Here is a 16560-nt window from a genome sequence, read left to right on the forward strand (position 1 = left end):
ACGCCACTACTATATAAGATAAAGATGTAGTAATAGTAGTAAAATCGGATATAGAAGTAAAAAACACTAAGTCCTAGCCCTAAGTTATGGGTTAGGACGCCCTAATAATAGAGGGATCTATATATTGGCTTACTTAATAAATAACTTAGTAAAAATAAACGGATAGAAATAGATAGTTTTACCTATAATAGAAACTACTGCTAAAAAATAATATAAAAGCCGTTCTATAATTAACTATAGAGCTATTAACTAATTTATAAATACCTAACTTATACGCACTTATAACCTACCTACTTTACCCCTTACTAAAGCCCGCGCCCTATAACTCGCTAATAGTAGTTATATTATATAAAAGATTACCTTTATAGTATAACTCTACTTAGATATAAATAGGCATTAGAAAAAGCTCTAGGCCTATATTATACTACTTACTAACTACCCTATTATCCTTAAAATAAGCTAGCTTAAATAACACAACCCTACTATTAACTAAGAAAAGAGAGAAGTAACCTTTAACTCTAAATACTGTAGAGAGACTTGCCTAGGACATAGCCTAGCCGCCTTTATTTACTTACTAAGATATTAACCTAAGAAACCCCTTATTACCCTACTTATTACTAACTACTACTATATAAATACTATGGCCTTCTACTATATAGCACGTAGGAAAGGCTGGACCGTTACTATAGCTTCCTAATTATAACTATATAAACTTAATAAAGAATAAAACTACGTCCTCTATAGTAATAGGATAGATATAATTAACTTTTTAGAAAATAACGCCCATATAAAACTCTACGGACTTTTACCTTTAAACTTTAAGANGTTTATAAAACTTAAAAAAGGACTTATTAATAAAGAACTCCATAAGCTCCTCCCTAAGAGGTATTATAACTTTATTAATATATGTTTATAAAAGGGCGTAGATATACTCCCCCTATATTAACCTAATAACTATATCATTAATATTAAATAAGGAAAAACGCTACCTTATAAAAGACCCTACTTAATATTAAAAGATAAACTTCTAATTATAAAAAAGTATATTAACGAGTACCTTAATAAAGGGTTTATTTGTCCTAGTATATTACTAGCAGCCGCCTCTATCCTTCTTACTAAGAAGCTAAAAGGAGGTATTTAATTCTATATTAACTATTGTAAGCTTTTATAGTGTGTGGGAATTAAACGAGTAACTTAATTATAAATCTATAGAAATTAAGTGGTATATATACATGAAATGGTGATAAGAAGACTGCGCTTGCAGTCGGCAATAGGCAACGAAAACAGGTAGTAAGACATAGGTAGTGAGTTATACGAGGTATACGAGGGTAGTGCTGATGCTGCCTTCTAGGCAGCATCCTAGTGTCTTGGCATGGTATTAGTAGTCGGTTATAACTATAGAGGACTTAACGCTATTATAATTAAAAACTAATACCTAGTACCGCTTATATAGGAGACCCTTAAGCCAAAATCTATACTAAGCTTAATATTATTACTGCCTTTAATTATCTCTAAATATAGGAAGGTAATAAATAGAAAACCGTATTTATATCGCGCTTTGGCCAATTTAAATATGCTATTATACCCTTTAGTATATATAACGGCCTAGGCACCTTCTAAAGCTATATTAATAACGCCTTATAGAACTACCTTAATAACTTCTGCTCTGCGTACCTAGACGATATACTTATTTATAGTAATAACCCTTTTAAGTATACTAAGCACGTCTAAAAGGTCCTATAGCGCCTTAGGGACGTAAAACTCTATATTAATTTAAAGAAGTGCGAATTCTTAGTTATAGAAGTAAAATACCTTAAACTAATTATTACTACTAAAGGTATCTGTATAGATCTTAAAAAGGTATATATAGTTACTAAATAGCAAGCCCCTAACTACATTAAGGATGTATAAGCCTTCCTTAGTTTCGCTAACTTCTATTAGAAATTTATATATAACCTTTTAAGCGTAGTAGTACTACTTATAGTAATAATACGAACAAAGGGCCTTTCTGCAAAAGAAAGAAAAACGCATTTATACTTTAACTAAACGCCTAAATGCAAGAAGGCGTTCCAAACCCTTAAAAATGCTTTTACTAAAACACCTATCTTAGCTTACTTTATACCAGAATAATAACTCTACCTTAAAACTAACTTCTTAGACCACGTTAACGTAGGCATCCTTTCCTAGATAGGCAATAACAGTCTTTTCTACTTAGTTGCATTCTACTTGTCTAAGCTTATACTATAAGAGTGTAACTATAAGATCTATAATAAGGAACTTCTTACAATTATATAAGCGTTTAAGAAATTCTAACTAGAACTCTTTTTAGTAGAACCTAATTAGCCAACTAAAGTCCTTACGGATTATTATAACCTTAAGTGCTTTATAACTATAAAGTAGCTAAACTAATACTAAGCATGCTAAAATAAGTTTCTCTCTAGTTTTAACTTTAAAATCGTATATAGACTAAGAGTATAAGGTACTAAGCTTAATAACCTAATACGCCGCTTATAAGACCTCCCTTAGTTAAAAAAAGACCTTTATAATTAATTCTAACAACAAACGATCCTAAAAGCACGAAATTTAGCCTTAGGTATACTACCTATAATAAAGCTAACTAAACCTTAGCTTTATATTATAGAACTAAAGTTACCTCCTAAAATTAATAAGCTTATTACTACGGTATATAACACCTCTGTTAACCTATTACTATATTAACTTATTACTATAAAGACCGCTAGCGCCTATATACTGCCTATTAACCTTTAAAGCTTAGGCTAGATTAATATAGCAGCCTTAAAAGTAAAAGAGAACAGGCTCTATTATAGAGGCCGCCTATTTATCCCTAACTTAGAACATCTATAACGGCAACTAATTTAAATGGCCTATAACCTCTAATTAAGCGGTTACCTAGGTAAAGGAGGAACTTATAAGCTTCTTAGCTAATACTACTTTTAGCTAAAAATAATAGACTTAGTTAAATACTTTATAGGCGCCTATTATAGTTATAAGCGCTCTAAGGCCTTTAATACAAAGCACTAAGGACTACTATACCCTCTACCAGTACCTATATAACGATAGGTAGATATCGCCATAAATTTCGTTATTAACCTACTACCTTATAAACGACACGGCCATACCTATAAAAACATCCTTATAATAATATACCGACTTATAAAGAAGCGCCACTACGTCCTAACTAAAGGTATAGCTATTAGCGACGTTATTAACGCCTTTCTTCGCAAAGTTTACTAACTATATAGGTTACCTAACTTAATTACGTCTAACTAAGGTATATAATTTAACTCTAATATATAGAGACAAATCTACTAACGCCTTAATATCTTTGTTAAAATATCTATATCCTTTTACTATAAAACTACTAGGTAACTAGAAAACGCTAATATTAGTATAAAAGCGTATCTACAATAGGTAGTTACCTATAGTTAAGATAACTAGGTAAATTACCTCCTACTAGTTAAATTTATAGCGAATAACTATATCTTAACTACTATAGGACTTACTCTATTCTTTATAAACAAGGGTTATTACCCCTAATCTAGCATAAAGCCACTAGAACCTATTAATAAGAAACTGCTATATAGAAAACGCCTTAAGATGCTACTTACTAACTAGTATACAGACTATATAAAAAATCTACTTAACTACTATAGGGGAGAAATAGCCTACTTTACTAACTATTATAAAACGCCACCACCAGAGATATATATTGGCGACTAGGTATAGCTAAATATACGTAATATCTTTATATAGAGGCCTATAAAGTTACTTAATTATAAGAACCTTAGCCCCTATTTAATTAAACAAGTTATTAATAGGGGAGCTTTATATAAGCTAGAACTCCTACCTACCCTAGCTACCCGTGGGATATAGCCCTTATTTTACCTATAGCTACTATACCTCTATTAGCCTAACCCCTTACTAGGGCAGATATAGCCTAAACCCCTACTAGCATTAATCTGAGATAAAAACAAGAATAAGAACTATAAGGAGTAGACCGTTAAATAAATTATTAACTTTAAATACTTTAGTAAAGGTAGAGGACGACGGCTCTACTACAGAGCTATATATATAGGATTTAATATAAATTAGCCAGAATAGCAATTATAGGAAGACTTAAAAAATACAAAGGATCTAATTAGCGACTTTTACTACACGAACCTACGGAAACTAGGCCTAAGTAGAGATTTTATACCTAATCCTCTATAGAAGCCCTTATAGAGTTAAACTGTTATATATTACTATATAAAGGCAAATTACCGTTAGATTGTATTAGATTGCGGTAAAGTACAATTATATAACTAGAATATTATTAAAATATCTAGGAACTTTAACTAGTAGTTAAAGTTATCTAATTAGTTAGATTTTTAGATGCTAAGCCTTATTATATAACGTTATTTTAAGCCTTTAGTAATACTCCCCTTTTCTTCTTTTCTATACCTTAAGTATCCCTTCTATATATATAGTAACTATAGCGTCACTAAAGCTCCGCCTCTATAGGAGGGGGGGTAGTATTACAGAACCTTACCATAGGGGCCTCTATAGGAGAGCCCTGTGCTCTTATATATACCTTATATATAGCTTATATTAGCTACGCGTAGGTATATTACCTCCTTACGCCCTTAACCCTTATAATTAATCGCGTAACGTCTTATAGACTCCTTAAATACATACGCTCTATAGCTACTACCCCCGTTCCATAACACCTATATACTTAACCTTACCGTACTAATTCTACTTTCCTTATATTATTAATATAATTATATATAGCGCTAACTTATTTAGTTTAGGCCCTTTATTCTCTAGTTTAATAAGGATAAGCTCGGACCCCTAAAACTTAGTTACCTCCTAAACTTAGTTACCCCACCAAATCGGCCACACCACTTTAGAAGCTATTTACACTTAACAAAATTTAATTGATTATTTGCCCTTATATGCCATTTAGTATATCGGCTTTGGGCTTTCTATCTAGCTTATTTTAAAGCTTTAATTTTGGCCCCTTTACCCTTATTTTGGCCTTTTTTCCCTCCACCCCCACCATAGCTTTGTTTATTATATCTATATATTTTAGTATTATATTTAGATCTACCATTATCCATTTATATAAATTTGGACTTTAACGGTCTTTAAGTTATAATTATAAGTTATATAATAATAATAATAATTCATTGCTTAACGTCCGATTCGGATCCTTACTGGGCCCACGCGGACTACTCCTTATTTACATGTGGGGAGAAAACTCTATTTAAGAAAAATGAGAAAACCCCGTGATCCATCTCCCCGCCTTTTGGGACTCGCCTACTTAGCGCCTGCGAGTCGCCTGTGGTGCTCTACTACCTTACTGTTTGACCTCTTTAGGAACCACTACTGCCGTAACAAGCCTACGGACGCGCTAGTATCACAAACTTTTACTCTACTACTGTAGAGTTACTAGGGGGCACCTGCTTATAAGTTATATATTTAAGCGCCTATATATATAGCCTTTAGAATAACTCTCTAAAGTTATTAACTTATTTTTTATAAAAGTAACCAAGTCTCTTAATTAAGTATATACCTATTAAAAGGCCCTAAGCTATATAATATATATTATAAGGCTTCTTTAGGGTCATTATATTATTAAATTAATTACTATTAGCTTTTTTAAAGCTTAGCCCCTTTATTAAAGCCCTATTTTTTACCTAAAAATATTTAGAGCCTTTATATAGACTTTATAAATAAATACTAAAGATATACTGCCTAAAATTAGTTATTTTTATTGTAAGGCCTTTTTTTAGAACTTATAGTAATACTTAGTAAAATAGTACTTCTTAATTAGAGCTATATTACTGAGATATATATACTTTATAATTTACTTAAAATATTTTAACTTAATAGAGGAGATTTAAAATAGATTTAAGGGTTATTGTATTAAATAAAGTAGCAAAAAAGAATCGATATATTGTATATTTTATATTTTATTAAAAACTTAACTATATAATGGCTTATATAGCTATTAAAGAAATATAATTAAGCTTTATTACCAAAAAAATTTGGTTTTAAGTATAATTTTTTTTAAATTGGCTAAATATAATACATTTAACTATTTAACTATTCTTTTAGGCTATATATATTTAATAAAATACTTTACCTTAGTATACTTATATTAATTAAGGGTATTTTCCTTTAAAATAAATTATCTAGCGAAGGGCAAATATTATCTTTATAATAAATACCTATTTATAATTATTAAACAACTTTATAGAAAACTTTTTTAAAAGATATATCCTATTGTAATTAAATTTATATATATGCTTAATATAACTCTGAATTTGTCTGTATTTTAGGTGTTTTTTACCTATATATTAACCTTTTTTTATACCTATTTATTAAGGCTATAAAACTTTTAAATTTACTCTAGTTATACCCTATTAATTTATATGCCTTCTACTAATTAGGTCGATATAATTTTTATATAAAGATTTTATTTAGAGTAGCTAATTACCTATATTTTACTAAGGGGCTTAGTATTACTACCTTAACCAGAGACTTAAGCTATTATTATTTTTTATAATTACGTATATAATAGGGAAATTTTTTTAAATCCTATTTAAGTACCTAATTGGCAAGGAAGGCCTACTATATAGGAGTTAATTGCTATTTGTATTGGTGTATAAATTGCCCCAGTAGTCCGCCATTTAATTATCGCATAAAATTGCTAAAGGGACACTATATACAAGCACTGCTTTTCGTATAAAGTTATAAACATTAGAGTTAGAATCTATAATAGTTATTTATAAGTTCTACTTATTTTAGTCTATATTAATTAATTCGTTATAGAGAAAATAGGTTAACAAGTCGGTGGTTTAATTTTAGTTAGGTGGCCGAGTTTAGGGGCTAACCAAGTTCTAGGGGTCCGAGCTTAAGGTTAGTAAGCTAAATGTTTTATTTACTTTTACTATAGGTAATAGTAGTATAGCCTAAGGAACGGGTTAGAAAACAGTAGCTATATAAATTAGGTAGGATATATATATAAACCTAATAAATACTAAATACTTAGCTATAGTTTAAAGGTTAGGGGTCGTTCGGTTGCAATCTGGAGGCCTTAGATTTAGTTCAGAATAGAGTTGATCTGGAGCTCCAATCTGATTCTGAGGCGACCGTTCGGTTGAATTCTAGTTCAACTTGACCCCAGCCACAAATTTTTGATGTTCCTTTGACCGCCCAAAAAACACGCTAAAACTAGGCGCACTTTACCATACAGTAAAGCCGCGTTATACCGTAATCTTGGTATACCGTTCCTCTACGGTATAACGGTCAATAGCCATGAACAGTTGATTTTACTATGAGGTTTATAAGGCTTACGTTCAAATTTGATACGCCATTACGTTCAAAGCTCTCTCATACAAAAACGGTATAGCGCGAGCTATTATAGTATTAAAAACCCTATTTTTGAAAGCATTAACCCCTTACTCTTAAGCCTACAAACCAGCACCGCAGCCATTAATATTTATTAATTTAATACCCCTCTTGCCCTATATAATGGCGAAGCCTAAGGACAACCCTAAGCGCCTCCGCCGCTATAGTATTTTAGAGCGTAAAAGGTAGCAGATCCGGATATACTACCGTAAGAACCCTAGAAAACCTTAGAGAGACACTACTCGCTTTTTTACCAATTAATTTTAACGCCCTATTTAACAGTCTATTATATTAGACTCCTTAAAGCCTAAATATAAGTACCTTAATTCACTAGTCCTTTAACGCGGCTAAGAGGGCTTTAAGAGGCGTAGAGTTCCTAACAATCCTAAGCTTAAAGAAGCGCTATTTAAATAGCAACAGTAGATACAGGCTGCTGATATACTCGTTACCAGCGACTTTATTTAGGCTATAGCAATAAAGCTTTAGAATATAATGGCGTGTTATTAGGGTTAACAACAGCCTAGCTTCTTAAGCGGTTGGGTTAATAACTTTAAAAAGAGGAATTAAATATTAAGACGGAAACTACACGGTAAGGCTAGGTTAGCAGATATAGAGGGCGCTAAGGAGCGCATATAGGAGCTTAGGGTTATTATAGATGCGTACCTAAATTAGGACGTCTATAATATAGATAAGGCAGGGCTTTTCTATAAGGCCACGCTGGATATAGGACTTATAACTATAGGGCAATCAGGCACTAAAAAGTAAAAGGAGCGTATTATAACCATCTACTACAGCAACGCAGACGGTAGCTATATTATACCCCTATAGATTATTAGAAGAGCAAAGAATCCTTAATATTTTAGCACGCAGCGTAGTAACCTTAAGGGCCTTAACTTCGCCTAGAGGTTTAACAAGAAGGCCTAGATAACGGCGTTAATATTCCTTAATTATATTAAGTGGTTTAATGGCTTAATAGGCGGTAGGAAGGTCCTCCTACTTATTAATTCCACTTCTAGCCATACTAGGGGTATGCTTACGATATTAGAGCGCGCTAGCTTACTTAACACTAGGGTTAAATTCCTGCCTAAAAACGTTACCTCTCTCTATCAGCCTCTAGATTAGGGTATAATTTAAACCTTTAAAGCCTATTACCGCCGCTACTAGCTATCCTATATAGTAGATTAGGTAGAACAAGATAGGAACCCCCTTAAGACGATAAACGTACTTAGGGCCGTTTAGTAGGCTATCGCAGCGTAGTATAAAATTAGCCCTTAAACCGTAATAAATTGCTTTATATATTTAACAATCTTTAGACCCTATAAGGGCCCCTAGGGTATACCAAGCGGGTACAGCGAGCCTTAGCTTAAGGCCGAATTAGAGGTATATTTACAGCAGCTTAGCTAGGCAAGACAAATTAGGCAATTAATTCCTATTAGTAACTTTATTAATATAGATAGGGAGGACGCTTTAATAGAGCCTAAGGCCTCTATATTATAGGAAGCAATTAAGGCCTTAATTATCGCTTTATATAACGCGCCAGATAATAAAGAAAGCAATAAAGAGGTTAAGCCACAAGTTATTAAGCTTAATAAGGCTTTAGATACACTAGAGCGCCTAAAGCTCTATAAGGGGCAGCAAGAGAATGGTAATAAGACTCTAATTACAGCTCTTATAAAGGCAGAGAGAGTAATTCGAGGCTATTAAGCTGCGCGGGTAAGACAGACGACTATTACGAGCTTCTTTAAGTAGTTATGGATAGAGATAAGAGTTGATTTAGCCCCTTGCAGCGATTAATAAGTGAGCTCGCAATATAACGTTTTTATACGGCATAACGTTCAAACCCCCTACTACCGAGCTGAACGGTATAGCGCGGCTTTACTGTATATAGAATCTGAACTGAAGGTCTTGGCGTCGGTTTGAAAAGGAGCCTCGAGCTCCTCATTTGAATCTGAAGGCTTCAGATTGCACACGTCCGTGCAACCCGTAGAGCCACAGACGCGTATTGAATCGGGAAGGAACGCGTTCTTTCTGCCGGACTTTCAGTTCAGATTCAAAAGCGTTAGATTGCAACCGAACGACCCCTTAGACTTAATTAAACCTAGCATCTTAAAGCCCGTCTCCTAGTACTAAGTAATCGCCTTTTTAAGCCCTTTAATATTATAGCCGCTAGTAATTATAAATAGGCCTTAATTAATAAAGTTAACGTATTAAATCCGGTCCTTATTATAGCGGACGCTATCTAGTACTATTAAGAGCTTTGCCCCCTATAGCGGCTATAAGGTTTTACCTTCTAAGTACTATATATAAAGCTTAGTAATAGCGAAGACGTAGCTATTTATAACTAAATATTAAACTATTTTATTAAATAGGGCGTCTAGGGCCTCCTTATCCCATATCTTCCCTTTCTCCTTTACAGCTTTCTCCCCTATGCCTATAGCTACCTCAATAGCTACCCCAATAGCTACCTTTCCCCCTAGCTACTCTACCTACTTAACTATCTTCTACCTCTTCTTCGCCTATTTATTATCTTTCTATATCTCTTTCTATTTTAACTTCTATTTTTAATAACTAGCAGCCTATAATTCTTAGTTAATAACTTACTACTTTAAAATAGGCAAAGCTTATCTTTTATTACCTAGGCGCCGTCTATATTACCTTTTAGTCTTATATACTAGTCTTCTTACTCTTTTTACTTTAGCTTATATACCCTTATAGTATTCTTTAAGCGCTAGGCCTTATAAATATTATATAGCTATATTATTTAGGCCTTAAATTCATTCTAAAGGCTATAGAAAAAGGGGGAGGAAAAGGCTAGGAGGGCTTTCTTTAACTATAAAGTAGACCGTAGGGTAAAAGGATTTTTTTTAAAAAAACTCTATCTCTGTAAGAGGTTAGGGGGAAGACGTATAAGTATCCCTTTGTATAGCATTTGACACTTTTTATATTAGGCGCTTTAGGCGTTTTTACTTAGGTTAGTATGCTACAGGCATCCTAGCTAGCGTGATTTTATTAGTAAGCCCCACCAAAACACCTTAATATTGCGATGCCAACGAAATGCTATTTAAGGCTAGCCACTATAAAAATACTAATTTTTTTTTAAAGAAGTTAGGCAAGAAGTCGTAATATATAACGTTATAACTATACGTTTCTATCCTTCCTCTATTAACTAGCTACTAATTATATAGGAAAAGCCTATATTAGAGTCCCCCAAATCCTTACTACCTATACAATTTATACGCGTTTTTAACGTTAATAAGAATAAGCTAGTAGAGGATTAGCTTAAGGTTATAAGGGAGGACGTGTTATATACGTTAAATAAGGTGAATTAAATACTATAGGTAATTAAACAGTTTAATTAGCAATTGTTTAGTATAGAGGCGCGTTTAAAGGCAGTAGAGAAGGGCTTAAGGATAGACGCTACAGTAAAAGCTTAATTAGCTCTGGAGTCTTAATATTAGAGGCGTAAGAAAGTAGAGGATTAAAAATAGTTACCTAGTTATTGCCTACTAAATGAAAGTCGTTAAAGTACCGTAGGTATAGAGGAAGCCTATAAACCTTACAATCGTATACTATTCGCCTTATCTTTACTATAAGCTTCTTTACGTACTTCCATCTATACATCTAGCACGTTAGTAAGCTCTTATAACCTTACTTCTTTATATAGCTCTTAATATAGTAGTAAGTTCGCACATACCATTAAATTATAGGTAGTGGGGTTTTGGCAGTAACGTAGGTCCTTTTTTAATTTGTTTTAATATTTTTATAACTAGGCCCAATACCAGGTTTATATTGCCCGTAATTTAGTAATATTAAATAAAGAAGACGCTTAGTATCTTCCTTATTTACGCCTATCTGCCAACTGCCTATAATAATAAGGTTCCATGCCAATTATATATAGAAGCGGCGATAGGTTTACAGGAAGGGCTTTCTTAACGTCTAGAAGATCTTCTTACTAATAATATAGGCGTTAATTATAGCCGCATTAAGCGCTTAGAAGAATAAGGGCATTTAAGTGCATATAGTGGTAATCTAGGTAGTATAGTAGCTTTAAAGTTAATTATGGATATTAACACCGCCTATTTAGTTATTATAGTTAATAAAGAGCCTAGGAAGTGTTAACTTCTTAATTAAATTATCGCCCTAAACGTTAGCTACTAGCTTCTTAAGAAAGGAATTATATACTTACGGCCGGCGCTAATTAACTTTATTAACATCTTTATCGCTATATAAGTAAGCTGTCGTTAAAAACCGTACTAAATTCTTATCCTGCTATACAATTAAAAGCACTAGATTAGCTGCGCTAACAACTACTCCTATAATAAAGTTAAACGGCAACCTTATCTTCCTTTTATTAGCCCTTTTATACACCTCTAGATAGTCCTTTAAGTTTAATTAAGCTGTGCTAGTTATAGCAATTCCGAGTTATTGAAGTACCTAGAGCAACGGAATATTTATAAAGTAGTTATCTAAGAATAGGCAGAATTGACGGGCCTAAAAAGGAAGCTGCTGGGTAAGGTAGAGAACGCACTTAGAGGTTTTTAAGAGGATAATATCTTAGTGATTTTTTTAAGGAAGCCTAAAAAAGTAGCCAGGTAAGGTAAATATAAAGCTATAGCAATATCTATATTAATAAAGACTTATTATTTTAAAGCCTTTAGGTACTAGCTTACTAGGCAATTTAATTATAGCTATAGATCGTCTAGTAAACCTTATTATTATCTTATTAAAACTAACTATAGATCTAGGTATAACGTACTTCCTAAACGCCTTACCTAGAGGAGTTATTAACGGCTTAATTTTCTTAAAGATTTAGCGTTTAACGCCTTCTAGTAGAGGCGGTGATACATAAAAGAAGCGCTTAAGTTGCTCTTATCTTTTTTGGCCTATAAATAAGCTAATTAAGTATTAAGGATATTTAAGATCTATTGCCTAAAAGTCTCATACTTAAGGAGCTTTAAAGACGCCTATATAGATAATAAGCCCTACCTAAATTATTAACTCGCTAGTAGATATCTATCACATATTAGGGGGGGTCATTTAGCTCGGTTACGGCCTAGGTTAATACGAGGTTAGGGCTACCCCTGCTAATAATTGGCGCGAACCCCGCACGAGGTCGCGCAGCGACCGCCCCCGAGTACCTTTGCACGCGATTTTAGGCGAAAAGGTATATAATTTAAGTTAGATCGGTACTTCTGGACAGTCGCGTAATATTGCTCTAAATTTTAAACACCTAAACGCGTGCCATTCCTATATTAAGGCGTCTTAGTTACTGTAATATAGTCCTATATTAAGACGTCTTAGTTACTAGAGTATAGTCCTATATTAAGGCGTCTTGGTCACTATAGTATAGTCTTATATTAAGGCGTCTTGGTTACTATAGTATAGTCTTATATTAAGGCGTCTTAGTCACTATAGTAGTCCTATATTAAGACGTCTCGGTTACTATAGTGCAGTCCTATATTAAGGCGTCTTAGTCACTATAGTAGTTTTATAGTAAGATAGTATTATATATATATATATACTGTTTAATATAGAGCCTTTCCCTCCCTCCCCCGCCCTAAGAGCTAGTAGTTAGATATTCTTATAAAGCCAATCTAAAGAATGCTGGCCCTATAGCTACTCTAGCTAGTTAATAGCCTATCTCTTATCTTTTGCCGTACTATCTTCTATGCGCCATCTTATATCCTTAATTATCCTACGGCGACGGCTATAGAACATAGCCTCGCCGTTAACCCGCTAACGCACCCCCTAGCAGTAATTAAGAGCTTTAATTAACGGCCTACTCGCTAGCCCTAAAGTCCACTTAGCCTAAAGCTAGAATACCAAATTGCCGCCCTAAAGCATCTTATATTTTCTTAGCAGCGCCTATAGGTTAAGAATAAATAGGAGAGGTAGTTAAGTATTTACTTACGCCTACGCTAGCGGGGGTAGTATAGATATAGTAGATAGCTAAGTGGGTGGTGCGGATATAGTAGATAGCTAAGCGGGGGGTGCGGATATAGCAGATAGCTAAACGGGGGGTGCGGATATAGTAGATAGTGGAGTAGGGGGTGTGGATATAGTAGATAGTGGAGCGGGGGGTACGGATATAGTAGATAGCTAAGTAGGCGGTACGGATATAGTAGATAGCTAAGCAGGTGGCGCGGATATAGTAGACGTTATAGTAGATATTATAGTAGACGGTGGATATACGGACTCTATAGGCCCTATTTAAATACCTATCTTTCCTTACTAGATCTATATAGGTGTAGGTATAAATAATGCTAATAACCTTTCTATCTCGCTAAGGCGTTCTAAAATCATATATACGTATAACTAAACCCCCTTAATCTCTAATATTGCGGCCTTATATCTTAGCTTAGCTACGGCCTTATAGGCGGGCCAGTATTTCCGCATTATTAGTTTATTTAGCGTAACTATATTAGCTAGCAAGCTTTCTACCCACACGGCGAACCTTTAGTACTCCTCGCAGCTAAAAAGGGAGTCCTTCTATAGGGGGTGGAGCGGGAACTGCTTATATAGGATTACTAAGTCCTATAATAGGATTACCCTAAGCGCATAAAGGAGGCGTAGAAATCCTAAGCCCGTAAGGTTAAGCCGTATAACCTTATTATTAGCCCTATCTAGGTAGTAGGTCTCTATATATTTTAGCTAGACGTTAGTCTTAGGCCATATCTTTAAGTAGAGGGCCTCCTCTAGCACCTCCCGCGTGTAGGAAAGAAAGTAGCCCTTTCCCTCCTTTAGGAAGCCAGTGATCGACCGCATAAATGTATAGGGTAGGTAGCTAAGGTAGGCTCCTATTATTGCGTCCGTATTCTAGCGTCCGGCCCGTCTAATTTAGGTCTCCTTACCGCCGCTAAGCTTAGCGTACTAGACGCTCTACTTATAGGCGCTATAGGTTTTTTCTTTTAAGTAAATCCCTACCCCCTAAAACATCTTCTTATTTTATTTAAACTGCGTATAATAGCTTAGCGGCCGTTGCGGTACTTTAATGCTACTAGGAAAGATATATAGGTTATAGTAGTCCTCTAGCTACTAAAAGGATAAGAAGCTCTTAGCGCGGTTCTTATCCTAGCGGTTAAAGAAGTAGAAGGCTATTATAGAGAGAGGGTAGAGGATAGGGTTAGTATTGCGTATATAGCCTATATACTTAACCTTACCGTACTAATTCTACTTCCCCTATATTATTAATATAATTATATACAACGCTAGCTTATCTAGTTTAGGCCCTTTATTTTCTAGTTTAATAAGGATAAGGTTAATAAGCTAAATATTCTATCTACTTTTACCTTAGGTAATAGTAGTATAGCCTAAGGAAAGAAATAGGTTAGAAAACGGTAGCTATATAAACTAGTAATATACGAACCTAATAAATACTTAGCCGCAGTTTAAAGGCAAAACTCGACTAAACCCGGCATTTTAGAGCCCATCTCCTAGCACTAAGTAATTACCCTTTTAAGCCCTTTAACGTTATAGCCGCCAGTAATTATAAATAGGCCTTAGTTAATAAAGTTAACGCGTTAAATCCAGTCCTCGTTATAGTAAACGCTGTTTAGTATTACTAAGAGCTTTGCCCCCTATAGCGGCTATAAGGCCTTACCTTCCGATTGCTATATATAGAGCTTAGTAATAGCGGAGACGTAGCTATTTATAACTAAGTATTAGACTATCTCGTTAAAAAGGGCGTTTAGGGCCTCCTTGTCCTATATCTCTCCTTCCTTATCCTTTATAGCTTCTTCCCCTATAGCTATAGCTGCCCTTACAGCTGCCTTCCCCCCTAGCTACCTTCTCGCCTTAGCTATTTTTTGCCTCTTCTTTACCTACTTACTATCTTTCTATATCTCTTTTTGTTTTAATTTATGTTTTTAATAGCTAGCGGCCCGTAATTCTTAGTTAATAACTTACTACTTTAGAAATAGGTAAAGCTTATCTTCTGTTACCCGGGCGCCGTCTATATTGCCTTTTAGTCTTATATATTAGTCTTTCTACTCTTTCTACTTTAGCTTATACGCCCTTATAGTATTCTTTAAGCGCTAGGCCTTATAAATATCCTATAGCTACGCCGTTTAGGCCTTAAATTTACTCTAGAGGCTATAGGGGGGGAGGCTAGGGGGGCTTCCTTTAGCCGTAAAGTGGATTATAGGGTAAGAAGATTCTTAAAAGACTCTATATCCGTAAGAGGTAAGGGGGAGATATATAAGCACGGCGTGGGTAAATAAAGCCACTAAACGCGTAAATATTATAGGAGAAGAAGAAGAGAGCTCTATATTATAGAATTAGAATTATAGTAGGCCTTTTTATATAAAATTAGAAGCCCTATATAAGCTATTACGGGTATAAGAATAGTAGAGGGTTAGAAAATAGATTGTTAAGGCGACGATAAGGTTAAAGGCGCGCTAAGGCCCTCTATACTAACCTAGTACTAACCTAGGCCTTAAAAACGCGTCTAAAAAGTAGGGGCCACTACCTAGGGGGGGTGTGATATTTGGACGATATGTCGAGGACCTTAGGGGCTCGTGCGTAACCTAAGGTTATGCTAAGCCTAACCTGGACCTCCGATACCTAGCTGCGTACCCCAGCTACCTACGCATCCCAAAAACCACTAAAAATTAAAAAAACTGCACCTTAATATCTTGACAATGGCTTAATAATAAAACCCGAAATTTTATAATTAGCCTTTTATACCTATTTTAAACCTTTTATTAGATTTAAAAAATAATCTATTAAGTAGCTTTAGAGATATTGCAATTTAGCTTAAAATTGGGGGCTAAAACCCAATATCTTAATAATGGCTAGGCTCATTACACTAAAATTTTATAAAAAGTCTTAATGTAGGCATAAAAGGCTAATTATAAAATTTGGGAATTTATTATTAAGCCGTTGTTGAGATATTAAGATGCAGTTTTTCCAATTTTTGGTGGTTTTTGGGATGCGCAGGTAGCTGGGGTGCGCAGCTACAGTAGGTGGTAGAACACGTTAAGTTTAGCCTAGTCAGCCCCGGGTCCTGGCTCTACATAGCCGAAATAAGTGTCGGTTTGGGGCACGTGCGCATCCACCAAAATCATTGCTTCACAATCGTTTACAACACCACAATACAGCCAAATCAATTCAATATCGAGTTATCTGCCCGTCAGCCCTAATGCA

The 16560-nt window shown here is 34.4% G+C and overlaps 1 protein-coding gene across 1 annotated transcript; it reads left to right on the forward strand.

Annotated features, from left to right (window-relative positions):
• Nucleotides 1-8340: 8340 nt before the first annotated feature.
• K441DRAFT_564308 (uncharacterized protein) lies at nucleotides 8341-8538 on the forward strand (the record flags this gene model as incomplete). Its single annotated transcript, XM_067643644.1, has 1 exon — nucleotides 8341-8538. A coding segment is annotated over one exon (198 nt), but the record flags the coding sequence as incomplete, so codon positions are not given.
• Between the last annotated feature and the right edge of the window lie 8022 nt (nucleotides 8539-16560).

This window comes from Cenococcum geophilum (genome assembly GCF_001692895.1).
Source record: "Cenococcum geophilum 1.58 unplaced genomic scaffold K441scaffold_25, whole genome shotgun sequence".
NCBI classification, from domain to species: Eukaryota; Fungi; Ascomycota; class Dothideomycetes; order Gloniales; family Gloniaceae; genus Cenococcum; species Cenococcum geophilum.